This window comes from Chenopodium album, chromosome 10 (genome assembly GCF_948465745.1).
Source record: "Chenopodium album chromosome 10, dcCheAlbu1.1, whole genome shotgun sequence".
Classification (NCBI taxonomy): Eukaryota; Viridiplantae; Streptophyta; class Magnoliopsida; order Caryophyllales; family Amaranthaceae; genus Chenopodium; species Chenopodium album.
In genome coordinates this window covers 58,555,119-58,575,458 of record NC_137843.1, presented here as the reverse complement: position 1 = coordinate 58,575,458, position 20,340 = coordinate 58,555,119, and the positions used below count along the sequence as shown (strand labels likewise).

General features: G+C 33.3%; 2 protein-coding genes and 1 pseudogene across 2 annotated transcripts; all 3 read right to left on the bottom strand.

Annotated features, from left to right (window-relative positions):
- Positions 1-718: 718 nt before the first annotated feature.
- LOC145565565 (RING-H2 finger protein ATL22-like) lies at positions 719-1,237 on the bottom strand. The gene has a single exon (XM_081625526.1). It carries the CDS (start codon positions 1,235-1,237, stop codon positions 719-721), a length of 519 nt encoding a protein of 172 aa, XP_081481652.1.
- Positions 1,238-9,138: 7,901 nt separating this feature from the next.
- On the bottom strand, positions 9,139-10,649 carry LOC145565564 (zeatin O-glucosyltransferase-like). The gene has a single exon (XM_081625525.1). The coding sequence runs from the start codon at positions 10,647-10,649 to the stop codon at positions 9,240-9,242; it is 1,410 nt and encodes a 469-aa protein (XP_081481651.1). The 3' UTR covers positions 9,139-9,239.
- A 2,509-nt stretch (positions 10,650-13,158) lies between these two features.
- On the bottom strand, positions 13,159-17,471 carry LOC145565562 (putative RING-H2 finger protein ATL21B; annotated as a pseudogene).
- Between the last annotated feature and the right edge of the window lie 2,869 nt (positions 17,472-20,340).

Here is a 20,340-nt window from a genome sequence, read left to right as displayed (position 1 = left end):
AGTTCCTCTGTTTCAGTTCCTACTTCAACTCCCGGAGTTTACTTAACCTAAACATCACAACACTAGAAAATCCTTATTAGATGGAAGTTTACTCAATTATAGACATCAGCATCAAAACCTCATAAGGGTAACACTACTGTTCTTACACAATGGTCCAATACGATTTGTTTTGTTCCAAGTTGTATTTGTTTTGTTTTAATTTCAAGCTTAGTCCAATAGTTGAAAGGTATTATAATTATATTTGATGAAGTATGTAACAACCTAATTCATAGATTAAGCAATCATATTATTATTTGAACTCAATTTCTTAAAATTGACCACAATCAAATTGCCCTATTATTTTATAACTAAACCACACTAGCTAATAACAATACCACAAGTAAACCCATACATTCATACATACACAACAATGGCTCGATGAAGTATATACGGAGTATTATTCTTATCTATATATGTTAACTACAAAAATTTAATTTAACAATAAGTATTGTAAGCATATATAAGCGCGAATAATAAGCATTGTTAGTTGAACAAGAACTGGAGAAACAAAATTAGCAAATTGAAATAAAAGAGTCACTTACCAGAGTTACCACATGAATCACAATAATACTAGCTAGTATCCCAAGTAAGCTCGATACTTGAAAAATTACTAAGCTTACTGTAATTGCCAAAAGTCGCCGAAGCTAGTGGAACCGACACGGTCTTAAGCAACGCACAATTAGACATCGGCAATTGGACCTAAGCTTACACTTAATACGGTATAATTTGAACTGCTAAGACAATCAATCTTATCGTACAAGCCGAAAGGATCAGAAAAGTCACCAACACTAGAGCAGTTATACACCCAAAAGTCCTCACTTTTGTCAATTAGTTGCAATGGAGTTATCGCAGAAAGATCTAGAGATAATAACTTATTTGGAAGACAATCATTTGGATCTGAAAGCTCTATGAGACTCAAAGAACCGTCGAGGGCATCGATAGTGAAGTTCCCCGCATTAGGGAGCTCTAGGAGGAAGCCTGATTTGTCATCACAGTACACGTCGAATCCTGTAGAACTACACGACTCGGACTGACGATCTGCTGACCGGAAAGGATAGGCGACCGAGATATCGATGATGTCCTTCGAAGTCTTGCAGCTCATTGTGCTGCAATCATCTTCACCCTTGCTAATGTTTAGCATACATAGGAAATAGAGGAAGATGAGAGGGAAAACGATTGGCTTTTTCGAATTTCTCATGCTTTATTTTCTCCTTTTTACCCAATAATACGATACTAAAATAGACAAGTGTTTATGAGGTAATTTAGATCTCCCTCAATCAAATAATATTGTTTAATGAAATTTGCACAAAAATAATAATACTCCATATTATAATCAATCTTTCTCATGATTTTCTCCATACTATCATACCTGTCTAGTACGCTTAAACCCTATCACATAGGATAACCTAGAAACCCAAAAACACAATTAGGGTATTTTACTAAGAAACCCACATCAATAATTAAGATATTTTACTTAGAAACTCATATCAATTAGGATATTTTACTTATTCTCTAATCATAAATAATTGTAAATTGATCACATACTTAAATTTTATCTTTTTCAAATTACAAATCTCATCTAACAATGATTGGAAAGCATATATGAAAGATAAGAACAACTAAATAAATTATATGTTATATTTTTATCCAATAGATGAAAAATCTAGAAATTTTAAATTATGTACGTAACTAGTTCTTTCACAAATGAAATTCGGTCTGACTTTATCTATTGTTGACCGTTTTAACCTTAAATGGGTATTAATTTAAATCAGTTACTCTAATATCAATAATCTCTGAGAATAATAAGCATGTTGCTCCAACTTCAATCCACTTTTGCAGCGGCTTGGTCTGATGGTATAATTTATTCTTGTATCTAAGCTTTTCTAAAAAGCTCTACGAATTATAGCTTGTTAGAGTAAATGGTTGATAATTGAAGTAATTAGCAAGAACAATTAAGAAATTTGATAGTAAAAGAGACAAGAAATTGGAAGGTGGGAAAATCCTTCAAGCAATTACTTGAAGAATATAAAACCCACCCAAGAACAAGGAGAATGTTTGTATTGATTATAATTAGTGTTTACAAGAGTAATCTCTCACTAATTTCCACTCTAAAGCACAAGGGTTTCAAGAATAAGAACCCTACCTCTAATTGTGTTTCACTCAATTTGGGGATAATGAACAAAATAACCCTTAATGGGTATTTATACCCCCGACGGATTTGGACAGGGTATCAAGTAGGCACGGACGTGCCAAATATGGAACGGACGTGCTAGCCTAGATAAATCATTCCAGTAGCTACAGGTCGTCTGGAACTGGAACTGCACGGACGTGCCAAATTTGGCACGGACGTGCATCCCCTGTTCGGGTCAGCACAGATAGCTCGTAGTAAAACAGCTATAACTTCCTCGTTTCTCATCGGAATTAAGCTTATGACCTATCATTGAAAAGATCTTGAAACAAGCTTTCACATCCAACTTGAATTACCTCAAAACTCCAAGTAGTTTGAGAGATATGCCCAGTTGAAGTTGACCCATCCAATGCTTCCTTGCTTAACACAAGTAATTCATCTCCTTAGCTTATATGTTAAGCCTCGATTGATTCTCGAGTCACATTCCAACATAGCTCTTCTAGATGGAGTACTAATTTTGAGTTTAAATACTATCTCGGTTCCCATCGACCTCTTTATTAAATTAGACCGTAACAAAAAATATAATAGTCCACTTTTTAAATTTAGTTTATGTCATCACACGTACATCATATCCATAATATCGTGAGTGATTTGCACCAAAAAAAAAAAAAAAAAAAATTAATTAATTATCATAAATCACTCATGTTTATAATAATATCACACAAGTTCGTACAACTACAAACCATTATATATATGATTTCATACAAATCAGATGAGCAACATTAGGGGAAAAAAGTAACCAGTAATCACCACTAATGACAATATGTTAGGCAAAATGATGAAAATCTAAGTAGAACCTTAAAAAAAAATTGAGATACTTGTAACACCAAAACCATATATATATTCAACATTCCAGCAAAAAGCATATATGTTGAGCAAATACGAGTGCCTCAGTATATGTATATATAATGGTTGGCCATCAATCCCTAGTGCACTTGATAATAAATCGCGTTATTAGATTGCTCTCTTCGCTCTCCTAGCTGCACCTTGGGCTGAACTCTCTGGCTTGTCAAAGGGAAGACTAATAAAGGAACCTCGGAACGAGTTTGGCTTCTCGTGATAAGCAAATTGCAAGAAAGGCCATAAGTTGGATGTAGTCAAGGTTGTAGGAGGATGTTGGCATGCAATAAACGTAGCCAAACAAGAAATCGCGATAACAGGAACTATAGCTAGGACTGCTATAAACGCCATGCTCTCAATAAATGGCTAATTTTAATTTTGCTCATATATATTTCTAGCAATGAAATGAATAAGAAGATAATTGATCCAACTAATAAAAGCATTAATTGTGGCCATTATATTTTGACAATGTATGAAATATATTGATTGGTTGGCACGTCCAAGTTTAGTTTAGGAGTACTAATTCAAATTCATAAACTAGTTCAATGCTTAGAACGAACTCATTATCAAAAATTCGAACTCATTTTTATCAACCAATTCTTGATAATGACTATTGGATAATATCCGTACATATAATTTCAATTAATTACGAACGTATATTGTTTCAAAGAAAAAAAAAAATCTACGAATGTATCATTTTTTCAAAACAAAATATAGTGAAGCGAGTTCATATATTATGGTAAAGCTTTCTTTCAATATGAAGATTTTAATTACGAATACATATTATCACCACACATTTGGATCCTAAAGCCTAAGCGACACCTTAATAAATTACCAATTCAATGTAACACCTAAATTCCTACATATCCTACTTTAATTGAAGTCTCATTTAATTTTCAATTCAACTATGTATTGATAGATCTTGATTACGCAAATGCAAGATGTATGCTTGTAGATAAATGAAATATAGAGTATAATTGAGATATACATTAGTTGAAGTGTTAAAACTTGATTATTTTGATGTAAACTCTTTTTTTATACATATGTGGAATTTAATGAAACAATTTTGATATAAGCAAAAGCTAATCAAAGGTCTTTAATATAATTCTGAATTTGTAATAGTCTAGTTATTTATGAGGCTGTATCAATTGGTGTTGTTTTTGTTAATTAACTAGGTTAGTCCCGTGCGATGCACGGTTTTAATAATAAAAATTTCACTTGTAAGTGTGTAACATAAATATTTTAAGCAAAATATAATAAATCGTGATCCCTCTCGTTAAATTTATTAAGCTAAAATGAAGGACATAAATATTTTAATTGACTTCATAACTATAATAATATTTTTAAAATGTTAGTTCGACCTTGAAAAAGTAAAAATAAAAATATCAACAATAATTTTGGAGGGAAAATTTTTTATAAGAAGCTGCCACGTGGATAATTATGATATCAGTGGTAATTACTTTAGTAGTAGTTATTATAGATGATTGATCTTTCTACTTTTAGCTTTTTGTCAAAAAAAAAAAAAAAAAAAAAAAAAAAAAAAAAAAAAAAAAACTTTTAGCTTAACCAATAAGGTTTAATATAAAGATGCATAAAATCAAGTTTCATAATTTTCATATTGGAGCTTAACTCCTCTTTTTGGAAGTGAAGTTGCATCAAAAATCTGATTGCTCCTAACATATTATAGTTATAAAACAAAAAAAAACAAAAAAATTAACTTAGTCCTTGCTTAGGTAACAAAAGATATAAAAGAAATAAGATAAAAATATTTAAAATAAAAAAGACTTTTAATTTGTAATTGCAAATTTTTAAAATTGTTGAAAATGTCCTAGAACCCCAAATAAAAGAAGGCCTAACATTTTTCATTAGTGGGGTAAAACTTTCAACTTGAACGTGCAAACTAATTAGTCCCCCCTAAAAACTGACCTCTCAATCGTCTTCATCATCCAAAACAAACTTTATTTTTAATCCAATTTTGTACATTTGATCATGTTTCTTGTTGAGATATTATCTTTGATGCCAGTGGTGGGTGCATTATGTCTCCTAAGCTGTATTAATGTCGCGTGCCACGAAGCTGATTCGGAGATTTTAATAACTTTGAGGCCAAAAGTGGCCTACACCTCCAAGTCCATGCCTAAAGGGGACGATGAAAAAAGATGTTCGATATGCTTGGATGATTATGAAGACGGCGAAATGGTAGAGTTTCTGGATTGCTTCCATCTATTTCATGCTCATTGCATTGATCAATGGCTTCCCCTGAGTCAAACTTGCCCTGTTTGCCGCTTTCAATGCTGAATTTTTCAACTTCTGATCATGCACATTGTAGGTCTATATGAAGTTTTGTTTCAGGTAATCAGGTTGTTTGATTATGTATGTATTGTAAATGAGAATAAAGTACTAAGGAATTCTTAGAATCACTCCTTAAATGTTGATGATAGCCTTGTTATTAATGCTTTCAACATTTTGCAAAGTGTTGTATGTAAATATTTTAATTGGTGACATGTTTGTGTACGATTGAAGAAATTGGGGTTAAAGGAGAATATAAAACTTGATTCATAGTCGGATTTCAGAGATACAAAGGAGATAGATTCTTGGTTCATATATCTGACTCCATCATTGAGATTAAGGCTTTGATGATGATATACGTTTGTGCATGAATCGTTACTAATAACAAGTTAATGATAATAAGTTTTTTTTTTTTTTAGCAAATCCACTAATGGTCATATAATGATAATATATATTGATTGGCGCTTAATGCAAAATAAGGAATCAATATTAAAGAATAATCAAACAACAAGTCTTGTGTAAGGCAGATGTACATAAATTTAATTGTAAGACGGCCAGTTTGAGGGTAAATTTAACTATTTTTATGGTAACTTTAACCCCTTAAAGAGTCAAAGGTAACTTTTAATTTGTCGTTTGTTTGATTTTTATTTAATGTGTAATTTCTTATAGATTCATGATTACATATTATAAAGACTAATATGATTAATCTAATACATTATAAGTTTTTTATAAGATAAAAAGTATTATTTGAAAAATAATTACTTTTTGTAATGTAAATGGTAACTTTAAATACTTTTAACATATTTTTAAATCGTCTCACATGAAAAATGTGTGATAATCAAAAGCATCATCCACCAACACTCTGTGTAATAATTATCATCTAATATTAAATTTATTTAATTGATTTACCAACTACTTTGTATATTATATTACGTACTTGAATAGTATATAGTACATACATTAAATTTGCACCCTCCCATATTCTCATATGACTTTTTTTTTTTGGAAAAATTGATGGGAATAATCCCACCTTTGGGCCGTCCACGAAAAATAATCCGACCTTTGAGATATTTTTAAATAATCTCACCTCTATACTCAATCCGCTCTTAATGGTCCTGGGTGACCAGAAACCGATTGCAGAGGTTAATTTTTTTTTTTTTTTTAGTTTAATTTACACATGTCACAATTTAATTTGTCTAAAATTAAAAAAATAAAATAAAATTAAATTAAAGAAAAACAACACCACCTAAGCCACACCACAACCACCACCATCCAAACCCAGACATCAGAACCACCACCCCACCACCCAGACCCGAAATCACCGCCACCGCCACTCGGACTCAAAACCACCGCAATCCACCCCAGCTAACCCAACCCCAAAACCACCTTCGAAAAATCAAAAACCCACCAAATCCAAAACCACCTTCAATAAATCGAAACCCACCAATCAGCCTGAATCGTAGCCGGGGAAAGGGGAGGGAGCCGGGATCGGGACGGAGGAAGGGGAGAGCTTTTGGGATCAGAACGGGGGAAGGGGAGGGGAGCCGGGATTGGGGCGGAGAAATGGTTTTCAAGGGTTGTGGGATGGTTGGTTTTCGAGGGTTTTAGTGGCGGTGGAAGGGAGGTTTGTGGTTCGAGAGAGGCGGAGAGGGGGCGTCGGCGCTGGGGGAGTCAATTTGGGTGGTCGGCGTTGTGGGGTAGGGGACATTGGCGGTAATGACGACGGTTGCGGGAGGCGGGGAGGGTGGCTGGGGCTGGTGGGTGGTTTTTTTTTTTTTTAATTATTCAATTTTTTTTTCTTAAAAACTTTTTTATTTTTTTTTTACCAACCTCAGGGCTCTTGTTATAACAAGTTACATGACTAGTTGGGACCATTAGGAGTGGATAAGGTATAAAGGTGGGATTCATTTTCGCGGATGGCCCAAAGGTGGGATTATTCCCATCAATTTTTCCTTTTTTTATTTTTTATTTTTTAATTTTTTTTTATTTTTTATCTTGGTCAAGTTTATAAGACAAATACTGTACGAGTAAATAAATAGAGATGGAAAAAAAAAAAGGGAGAGAGAGAAATAATTATGGAGTACTTGATTTTCGGTACTCCCTTCGTTATTTTATTAGAGTCTCATTTCTAACATTTATTACTCACATAATACATAATAAAGAGAAATGGGACTCTAATAAAAGGACGGAGGGACTATAGGAGTAATATTCTACTGTTCTACTAATATAATCGAATATATAACCAAACCCTAAATCTCAAATCATTCCCAAAAAGAATAATTGATCACCTGAATATCAATTGAATTACTACCCAAAATGAATATGATCGAAACGATCCTCTGTAGTCGTTTTGTCAAACTCTTGGGCGCAGCATCAAGGGGATTTTTTTAAAAATTGGAGGCTACAAAGTTGTCGGTAATTAATTTTCAATTGATAAATTGAATTTTTAATGCAGTAATTTTACACTTAATTTCTCTCGTATTTGTATCAAAGCTCACAAATTTAAGAAATTTATATTCTCACATCTTATAATTTATGGATTTTATATGATTGTCTAACATAACTGCAAAAAGTAGACTGATTGGATGATCTTGGGTGCTAGTAATTTCCATGCCCCGCTCTTACATGTTTATGTGTTAAGGAAAATGCACATGTGAGTTGGGACTAATTGCGCCGCATTGAAAAAGGGTTTGGACATGTGAGTTGGGACTAATTGCGCCGCATTGAAAAAGGGGTAGGACTAACATAAAAGTTTAGCATGGTAATCCACTGGTTTTAGGATGTACAGAACCTTACTTGACTTATATATATGGTCTAGTTGGACTCGATGAAATTTCTTGGAATGTTTTATGAAATTTCCAGCAATAATTTTGTTAATTGTGATGTAATAGTAACTAGATCTGCATAGTTTGATGTTCTGGTGCAATTAGACAATTGTGGATCAAGATTTTGTTTATTTAGTCATTGGATTAATAGTATAGTTTGATCTTAATCAGCGTATTACCATTTAAAAAAAAAAACAAAAAGGTGCATAGAAAGCAACATCTGTAATGATGGGAAAGTTGCAAATAGCTATATTTGGTTTTTTTAAGAGAATAGAGGGTTAAAGTGATAGTGAGATGCGGCTATATGTTACACAGGTCCTTTCTTTCGCATTAAGTGCTTGTTTCGGATGCTCGACATTTGGATATAAGTCATTTGAATAACAGTTGCACGTTTTAGAGATGCATGATTTTCATTAATTGGTTTAGCCTGGCACTTGGACCACTAGATACTATGTCAAAGCTCTGTGCTTTCTCAAGTCTCACGGAATTCTTGTTCATAGTTTCTCTAGATTCTTGTGGTACTTCCTGTAGTGCTCTAATAAGCCTGTAGTGCCTAGTAGCTTGCTTAGCTACTCTATGATCGCAATCATGAACTCGGCAGTTTGCTGGTAGTATGTGGAGGATACATGGCTTACGTACATAAAAATTCTCTCTGTAAATGTTCTAACTGCTAAATAGAATTCCCTCCATCCCGAATTAGTTGGCACATTTGTGATATTGAACTAACAATGTAACATCTGAATGCGATTGAGGTAGTAAAAAATATTCCAGGACAATGCTAAGAGTGCCCTAGACTTGATTAAAAATCCTACTTTCAGGAAGTGAGAAGTCCATTAGCATCTCAAATATTGTCAGTTAATCCTTATTATCCTGTTAGAACCTTATCAAATTAATTAATATTGTTAGTACAACTGTAGTTTCATGCAAGATTGTATTGCAATTTATTTCTATAATATTGATGTAATTGTGTTTATCTACGAGTAAAGTTTACAAAGAGAAACAATAATGTTCACTTATAGGCTTTTATTTAACCTTCTTATGTAATTTGATGAGAAAGATTATCATCTACTGATATGAGCAATGAAAGAATCCATTTCTAAGCGAGAACTTCCACCATCTGCAACTGATCCTCGGACTGCACCACCTAGTTTTGTTGCCCTTTTCCTCATCTCTTCTCCTTCCTTTGATGTCATCAATCGTCTTACTGCGTTCTCTACAGAAGTTGATGTGACTCGCTTAGCTCTTTGTTCCCAATCCCTGACTAATAAACCAATCTTTAGGACTTCTATTATCAAAATGCTGTTTTTTGGCTGATCAGAGTGCATAGGCCATGCTGCTATTGGCACTCCCATACTGATGCTCTCTATACACGAGTTCCAACCACAATGACTCATGAATCCTCCTGTTGATGGGTGTGCAAGAACTTCAGGCTGAGGTGCCCAGTCTTTTACCACCATTCCCCTGTCCTGTACCCTGTCTTCGTAACCTTTTGGCAGCCGAGGCCTTCTCACATCATCTTCTGCAGCAATATCTACTCCGTCAGCACTTCTAACAACCCATAAAAACTTCTGCCTACTTCTTTCCAATCCAACAGCCAACTCGCTGATCTGCTCTTCTGTCATCGATATGCTAGTTCCAAATGACACATATATCACTGAATTTGTCTCTTGCTTGTCCAGCCACTCGAGGCATCTGTGTCTGCTATTGCTGTATCTGCTTTTTATCTCTACTGGATGCAAAGGTCCAATTGCAAAATGCTTTTTGTTAGCATTTGTTGGCAGCTTTGCGAGTAAATCCATATATCTACCTTCAATCTGTCTGCTTGTGTTGTAGAGTCTTCCACTCTCGAAGTTTAAAACTTTGTATTGCTTTGCTACAAAGTCTTCAAACTCGGGTGTAAAGCACCCTTCACTCGAGGGAATTTTGTCGTTTGGGATATCGAAATCTAGTTGGAAAGGTTTCTTGGCTATTGACTCCCAAATGTGGAAGAAGACGGTGAAGGCAGAGACACTATGGAGAGCATATGACTCTGCATTTGGGATTAGTTTTACATCTTGAACGACTGAAGCCATCATAGTATCATGCACGATGATGATTCTTCGATACTTAGCTGAGAGTTCTTGTAGAAGTTGAAACACTGGTTTACGAAGCTGTAAAGCAGCATCGAAAAGTGGTTGGAGGTGACCAGGGAATTTAGTATAGGCATTGAGTTTGGGAGGATTATTTGAGGTAAAAGGCGGTAGTTGTAAGTTATGAAAGTGCATTTTACTTGTATTTTTCGGGTCCCAACCATGGAGACGTAGCTTGGCTTGGCGATTGTGTACTATGGATCCGCTAAAATGAACCGGTATGCCATATGATGCTATAAGAATGGAAAGATGGAGAGACTCATTGAGATGGCCTTGCATTGGAAAGGGTACTATGATTGCTGCAATTGAGGGATGTTTAAGGTCATATTTTTGATCAGCCATTTTGGGTTTTGGGTTACATATTTGGTCTAGAGGTTGTAGCTTTATATAGTCCTGCTAGAAGATTAGCATAAATAATACAAGCATATGTCATTTATTATGCTCATACTTATCCTAATATTCAAGCCTCTCTTCATTATTCTTTTGTGCTACTTCTGTGATTCTATTGTGAGTTGTGACGCCATGGGTTGAATAATAATGCCTACATTTTTTAGGAAGATAAATCTAATGATAGACCATTATTATGATTTAAAAATTAAAGTGAATACTTTTCAAACATTTTAAATTGTGTAATTAATTTCTGACGGTGATGAATTACTGTGTTACATTGCGGCTTTATTTGACATATTTGAAGACAATCAAATCATGTCCTTGTCATGGTTGCTTGAATAGTGTGTTTATGTCATTGATTATTGTAAAGCTCAGTATTTAACCATGAGAAAAGAAGGCAAGTAGCCATGATTGATAGTTAGTAGTAACCAAGTTGGTAGAACCCTCTTTACTAATTTAGGTCTTTCTTCAAAGCACTAGTTTTGCTTAGAAATCGTCATTCAATGTTTGCTTTGAAGATAATTGTCGGTAGAGCATTCACATCAAGACATCTGACAATAAGAATTATTTTTGTTACTTCTCTGTGTATAGAGAGTCAGAAGAATAATAAAACATCATCCAAAAATCATGCCAACTAAGCTAATTAATAATTTATGGTTACTAGAGATATTACGAAAATTAAAGATTCAAAAAATTGGACACGTTCTTTGAAAAAATAACAAGAAAATTGGACACGTTGTTAATGATGTAAAAGACACTTATTATTTGCTAAAATGTTGTAGTACGTCTCCCATCACATTGGTCAAGCACTCAAGCTCCATGTTGCGTTTCAGTAGTAGTTGCAATGAAGTAATTGATTTATAACTACTTATCTTCCCATCTTTCCCTATTGCAAAATTTTGCTAGCTGGCATGGCCTAGATCATATAAATCAGCCTACTTGTTTATTATGTTAGCTAGCATGGGAAGCTCTTTAATTTCCTTGGACCATTTTTGTTTAAGATTCATTATTCCATAGTGTGAAAAGCATCTTGTTGTAACCAATAACGTAGGCCCATATGTACATTTCTATATCGATGATCAAAAGACGGCAAATAGATAAAGTTTATGTCAACAACAATAGATGGATAAAACTTATTAGTAAAGATACATTTTTTTAATATAAGAATAACAATAAATTAATATTGTAATGAATACTTTAGTTCTTGCGTGTATAAATTTATCAGTACTTTAGTTTCTAGTAATAGGATCTTTTTCATCTGTTAAGTTTTTCACTCCTTTATTTGATTGAAAAGTTTACAGTATGGTATTCTATAAATGGGTTTAAATTACACAAAGCAACATTTGTTTTTTTTTGTGACAAAAGCCATTGGGCCCATTACCTTGCTGTAGTACAGATTTATGTCATTAATTAATTTGCAATTTAAGATAGATTTAAGATGAGTGTACTAAGCACAATTTAGTACTAAAGGGCTAAAGGCCAATAAAAGTCATTGAAAAAACAGGTTAATATAAGCTGAGAAATCCTCATTTAAATGTATGTTCAACTACCCAAATCTCCGATGCCTAAGGTCCCTAATTCCTCTGAAGCAAGTACATGAACATACTACTCCGTAATTTACTACTCGGATGATATACATGTTGTTTCCACCACATAATTAATGGTACGTCATACTTGTCAATTTGTCATACTAACTTTCTATTTGAGTAATTGTTCATTAATAAGTTTGGTTTTTGGTTGAGTTGTCCAATGTGAATTTCATGATGATATCTTGGTACCAATATACCATTATTGAACTTAAACACATAATACCATAACAAATGAAGTTCAACCATTCTCTATTTTTGGGAGTTCGGTTATTTCCTGTCTTATTCATCTTGTTTTGGCTTTATTTGGTAATTAGTTGATAATTGATTGATATAATTAGTTAAATTAAGTGATTTAACTAACAAGTTATATTACCATAACACATAATACCATAACAAATGAAGTTCAACCACTCTCTATTTTTGGGAGTTCGGTTATTAGCTGGTTTGGCTAGCTGATTTTAAATCGCTAATTGTGTAAAAGTGTCTGGTAAGTAGTTTAGATTAGTAGACACATGCTAAATTTTGAGAAGTCTTAATAACATACGAGGATGGATAATGACATTATCATTCTAAAATTACACTATAACTTCTTTAAATTTCAAAACTCCGTATTTGAGGATATCTTAAGCATAGGTCACTGTGCCGTGTGCCCTCCATCCTATGATTCCTATCCTAAAATGATGAAGATCAATTTTCAACTAAAGAGACATGTATAATTTGTGAGATTTACATCTTTATGTATAGCTTGTAACATACATCGAATGATTCTAAGTTTCTAACTATATTTTATGATACATCGAATACAAATATATCAAGCAACAATTATTATCACTCTACAACAAAAATTCCTTTTTTTTTTTTTTTTTTTTTTGTCATGATGAATCAACTGGAGTCCTGCAAATTGGACAAGTTTTCCCAAACCTACCACGAGATAAAAGCCACTTATTTACGCAATTTGCATGAAAATAATGGCCACATACAGGTAAAGTTCCAATTCTGTCCTTCCTTCTATATTCTCCCATGCAAATTGCACATGCATTTTCATTCTCCCTATTTGGGCCTTGGCCCACTTCTTCTATCTCACTTATTACTATAGTGGGCCGGTATTCTGGGCTAGGTTCCTCATTCAGGCCCAGTCGAACTACTTGTCTTGCAAACTCTATGTTAAGTTCTGCAAGGCCCAATTCTCCAATGCGGTCAGGCCCATTAGTGACGACTGATTCGAGTTGTAAATCGTGGTTTAAACTTCTACGTCTAAGACAAGCCCGGATCCAAATAATTAGTGAGCCCACTAGACAAACTAGTGTTGGTGAGCATATCACTAGTATCACTGCTATGAAGGTGGTTATGGGCAATTTCCCAACCATACCTGAAATTCGAAAAATATACAAATTAAATTCTAACATGAATATGTTTTTCTCACATATTAGTCATAAAAGTCAAAGAAGGGATTGTGATTTGTGAATAATGTAAAAGTCAAGTAGGTCAAGTAAAAAAGAACGGAGAAAGTAGCACTTATAGTTTAAAAATAATAGTCGCATTGTCCAGATCCATTGTATCAAGTTTATACTCAGGAGTACAAGCTTACTCGATGGCCTTTTTGTATCGAATTTATCCGGTACAGTATATTTTTGTCGGACCCTGCATTCTTACCCCCTCTTAATCGATCATACAACAAGAGTTCGGGTGCATGGATGTCCATTAGCGGTATAGTTTCAATTATTAGGCACTTTTGAAAAACACATCTAAGTTAGATAAAAAGCTATGTCAAAAGACAGGCTTTTTTTAGCTAAAGGAAGATCTATAGGGTTTCGGATTATATTGTAAAATTTAATATTAATACGTATTAAACGTATTATCAAATAGATTTTGAGTTGAATAATCTGTATTAAGAACAAGGTTACAAAAATGAGTTAACATAGTAAATAGGTACTCAACTTTCTGATTTTTTAGGAATTGGGCACTCAACTTTATTTTTTAATCAATTGGGTATTCAGAAGCTAACTTCTGTTAACTTACCAATTCTGTTAACTATAAATAATCTGGGCTTAGCCCTCTTTCTCACAAAAAAAAAAAAAAATATCTAAAACCCGTCAACAAATTAAAAGAAAGCTTAATTTAAGAGGTATTAATATAAATTAGTTCCCCCGTCTCTTATAATTTCAATCCCTCTTTGTATTAATTCATTATTAAGTAAATAGAATAAAATACTGATGAATAACTCTATGCTTCTCCCTCAACAATTAAAAGAAAGCTTAATTTAAGAGGTATATATTAGACCTGCGGATGTGTTACTTTATTCATGGGATCGTGGTCGCGATGTCTGTATTGATTTGACAGGGTCTTCTCCTTTGACACAGTCAGGGCTATCTGACTTTATTCCTGGGCGGGTTGTGGCTGATGCTGCTCATCGGAAGCGGGTTAAGTATGAAGCTCGATGTCAGGCGATTGGATATGGTTTCATTCCCTTCTCCTTTTCTTCGCTTGGGGAATTAGAGAAGGAGGGTGTTGCGTTACTGAAGCGGATTCAGAGGTTCTCGATGACGCAAGACATTGGGGCTCGTGCTGCAGCTCATATCTTCACTAGGGTAGGATTTGCTATAGCTAGAGGAGTGGGGGCCCAGATTGTATCTCGGCTTCCCACTAATTTATTGTAGGTTGTATGCCTTTTGTTTTTGATAATAATAATAATAATAATAATAATAATAATAATAATAATAATAATAATAACTTAATTCAATTATGAAAGCTAATTGCCTAAATTCTACTAAAAATTTAAAATGTTGCAAAAGGTAAAATCTATCTAGAAGACTAGAAGTATTAGCTTTTTAGTTTGAAACTCCATTGATGAAGATACTCTGAAAAGCACTTACATGATTTTGCCTTTGAAAAAAAAAATTAATTGTGTCTTAAAGGAGCATTAATATTTAGCATATTAACGTTACCAATTATTACACAAAAGTTTGAATCAAAAGATTGGAGTGGGCAGTGGATTTTGCCTTTAGTGTTTTTGCCTGAAAAGTTCAGAATGCGGAAGCCTTATGGTGTCATCTGTCATGAGATGAATTATAATACACAATTTTTGACGGAAAATAAAGTTGATTATTAACGGTGTTAAGCTAAAGTACTCACTTAATTAAAAAAACAAAGTTGAGTACCCACTTCCTAAAACTGAAGAAAGTTGGGTACTCACAACATATCTTAACTCTTACAAAAATAGAAAAAATAAGTTAATTTGTCCTATGGTAGTGTATGGAATAAGTTAAAAAAATTTAATATTAATACGTATTCAACGTATTATCAAATAAGATTTGGAGTGATTATTTAATGCAACTTTTAAACTTAAAGAGGACATTTTATGTCATTTATTTCATCACTAGTTGAATGTTACTTGTCAATGACTAATTTCATAATGGTTGTCCTAGCAGTTTAATGCTGCTTAATGTGTTTTTTAGAAGCTAAGTGTTGAAAGATTTTACCATAATTAGCCCGACGCATAGTTTCAAGATTACTGATTATAGATCCAAATAAAATGCAAGTCTACTATATCAATCTTGATTTTGTCTTTGAGGTAATGTTCATTCAATCAGTGTCACAAAATTTTCTTTCAAATTGCATCTTTTAACTTCCATCTATATATATATTTAACCATTAACATCGTTGATTATCAAAAAAAAAAAAATTGAAAACTTGATATATTAATTAAAAGTATTTTATGTCCATTGATTTGAGTAACAAGATTTTTTTTTTTTGACAAGTGAGTAACATGATCACATACATTTTTTTTCCGTTAACTATAAATTATTAAAATCAGTCATAATAAAATGTGAATATATAATGTAAAAGTTAAAATGTTGCAACCAAAAAATAACCGAAATGCATTGTTAAATGTTAATCATCTGATCTAGTTTAATGTGAAATCCTCTCATTGCCTCTATCTTCATGTTAATACAAATCAAACCCGAAAAAAGTGGATTATTTATCTTTTTTTAATGCAAGCAGCAGATTAAGGCCGGCAAAATATACAGTAAACTTAATTAATTAAAGTTATTGGACAGTCAACAGTGCTTTTTCCCAGATTATAAGAGGCTGTTCATATCAACTTAGATTTATGCTTTTCATGAAAACCCTAATTATCCATGTTTAAATATTCAAGCAAATTACTGGTCCATAAATAAACAGACAAAATTTATATGTATTTTCTATAACCAAGTTGTATTATAATAAACGGATTATATTGCAATAACTATGTAATTCTAAGTAATTTATACCCAAAACTAAAAGGAAAGATTCTAATCTCTATTCTCAAACACAAACCCACCAAGATGATGATGATTATACTTAAATAAGCAAGATTAACTAATCAGAAAGAAACATATTAGCTAAAAAGGGTACCTTGATTTGGAATATTCGAGCATATTATGACTTGTGAACCGCTATTATTAGTCTCCAATCCACACATTTGACCACGTAACTCGCATGACCGGCACTCCGGCATGTACCAAGACAGCCGGAGGTCGTCATGGAGCTCCGATGATAAGGATGAATATGTGTTATTGTTGTGTAAAGAAGGCGGCCATTGGACCGGAACCTTAACCAAAGGTGCAATGAGGGAACAATTTGAAGGTGACAAAAAAGTGCTAGTAAAGTTGTTATTATTAGTCCCATTTGAAGGGATTGCATAAATAAAATGATGTGATCCACTTAGGCATTTGATTGGACCTATGAGACCTTTTAAATTATTTGTGGTGTTATTTTTGGTGGTATTTAGGGTTTTTGAGCAATTAAAGAAGGAAAAATATTGATGATAAATACCAACAAAAGGAGAGTTTGAAAGATTAAAAGTTAGGAGTTATTTGGGTAGGCAATTATTTGGATCATTTATCCACATTTCTTGTGCAACATAATCTACACTTTTTATACTAAAGTTTCCTGACCTTGGAAGCTCAATAAGGGAGCTTTTGGATCCTTCATCACACCACGCGTCGAAACCCGGGCGCCCACAAGAGTCGGGTTCTTCTTCACCGGAGCTCTTGACCCGGAAAGGGAATCGGATTGTCGGGCTACCGGAGATTTCACCACACTTGGAGATGGAACAGTTGTTGCTCATCACCTTGTAAGGGAAGTTGCTAATGAAGGTAAGAAGAAAGAATAAAAGGCTAATTATTAGTGTGTTTAGATCCATGATTTAAATTTAGAATGAGAACAAGCTAGTTGTTGTTTTGTATACATATAAGACTTGTTGCTCAAATTATGAGGGGTTGATTGAAGAAGTAAACTATGTTATTATAGGTTTGTTGATGATTATTTAATCCTAATTAGTCACTCTCAAATGGAATATTTAATTAATCAAGAAAAGGGATTGAGTAATGAGTAGATTAGTTGTGTGTTCACAAATACACAAGCGGCCAAGTTGGCATAAATATGCACCAATAAACATTATGCATGACATTGATGACATTGCATGTATATTAATTTCAGGAGATCCTATTAGCATAAAAGTATAATTTATAATTAAATATACTATACAATTGATCTCTATTATTCTCTAACAAGTAGAACAAATTGGGTTAATATATAATTGTATTAGTTATGGAAATTTGCATTAGAGATTTGGCAATTATTATGATTATTGGTTGTGTTAGCTTTTGATTAGGTGGATAAGGTTTAAAGGATTGGATTAGACCCTTTAGAGGTATCCCTTAATATTATTAGGGGGTAGAATAGAAATTCCATGGCCAAACATAATCTCCCTTTTGTTTTTTCAATTTTTATCTAGTCTCCAGCAGAAATTGTATGTGGTTCATTGTATCTTATGTGAAGTATATTTAAAAACTTTCTAAAATATTAAATGTTTCACTATAACAAATTAATTTTTTGACTATATTTTATATTCTCTATTAATTGGTGTATCGAGCCCTTTTTTATTTACTATAATTTTTTTGTCTTTAAAATTATTTAATGTGCATCTATCGCACGGGGTATAACCTAGTGTATCAAATAAAAGAAAACAAATGGAGTACAAGTTGTATAAGTATATAACTCTCTCTGTGAAGTAAATTATAACAATTACTAACAGAATTTGTGTAAGGGTCTAAAATGACTATGATATAGCTCATTCCTAGGGTCACAATACATTCTTAAATCACTTTCAAGTTTCAACTTTTTAAGACTAGGGAAGTCTTAGAATTTGTTATATATAGCTTAGACTATAAATTACAAACTTAAAGTCCGTTAAGTTCAGTTCAAAATTAATAAATCTACTCGTCTTTTAAAATGCTCAGTTAAGTTCGGCTTGACTCGAGATCCTATTTTATTTTTGGATGTAGGGAGTGATTTTTCTAAGTAAATTCTAAATCATAACAGCCCAATCTATTGCACAAAACAAGTAAACTAACCGTTGCTCTCTATGTTGGTTGTACTATTGGACTAGGCTTTGTTATTTGTTAAATTCCTTCTCTGATATGTCCTTATCCAAAAACAGGATTGAAATGGAAATGAAGAACAATAAATTACTTAAAGAGCATCACCCACAAATGGTTCACAAACAAGAAAACAGGAGTAAAGCTAAGAAATATAAAATGTAGATAAATAGATACATTTTTACAAAAACTATAGTGGCTTCTCCCATTTATTCTATAGTTGTTTCATTTCTTATTTGGTATCGGCAAATACAAGTTTATGTGCCAGATAAAAGAATTTTTGTTAATGTGGTGGCATTTCGATAAATATATTGAAAAAACGTAGTCATTTAATCAGTACTTTGGTGTCAAATTAATTCACAAAATTCCAAATCTTCTCATTCACACTACTACAAAAAACCCCTATCGAGTCGCCTATAAATGACCTAACGAGTCGCTTTAAAGGCGACTCTATAGCCACCGACACAATAGCTTCCAACTTTAGAAGTCGCCTCTGAGGCGACTCGATAGCTTTTATATAAGTCGCCTATTAGTTATTAGGCGACTCTATTTGTTAAGCTATTGTGTCGCTTGTGTTGAAACAGGCGACTCCATGGATTTATCTATTGTGTCGCTTGTGTTGAAAGAGGCGACACGTAAAAAATCAACATTTTTTCCAATTATTTTTATTAGCTCATATAATGTCAATGTTTATGACACTCAGCATGCTTGATCTCTGGCTCTTTGCCTGGAAGGTTGAAGTTCTTGCCATTATGCCAAAGTTACTTTTCATATATATAAGATATTGTAACTATTTTAAATACACTCTTAGAATTAACCTATCGAGTCGCGTCTTACGTATTAGGCGACTTATTAGGTAGTGGTCATATAATAAAGCACCTAACAAGTCGGACATTTAAAGTTGCCTGTATATAAGGTGCGACTTGTAAACATATTGAGTCGCCTCATACTTATTAGGCGACTTGTTAAAATCAACAAAGCACCTAATGAGTCACCTAATATACATGAGGTGACTTGATAGATTTACAAGTCGCACCATATATGCATGCGACTCTATAACCCGACTTATTCGGTGGCTTAAATTAGATTTTCAAAGTCACTTGTATATAAGGTGCGACTCATTAACCTATCGAGTCGCCTTATACATATTAGGCGACTCATTAGGTGAGAGTCATAGATAACAAAACTCACCTATTGAGTCGCCTAATATGTAGAAGGCGACTCGACAGGTTTTCAAGTCGCACCTTATGTACAGGTGACTTTGAAAATCTAATTTAAACCACCAAATAAGTCGGACTATAGAGTCGCATGCATATATGAGGCGACTTGTTAACTTATCAAGTCACCTCATATATATTAGGCGACTCGTTAGGTGCTTTGTTGATTTTAACCCCAACTTAAAGAGTCGCCTAATAAGTATGAGGCGACTCGATAGGTTTATAAGTTGCACCTTATGTACATGTGACTCTAAAAGTCCGACTTACTAGGGGTTTTTTGTAGTAGTGTCATCAGTTAATCAATATTTATATGAATACAATCCTTGGGGAACAATTTACCTAACAAAGATAATATTCCCAAGATCTCAAGATATCCTAAAATATAATTATATACCTAAAATATATTATCTCCTAA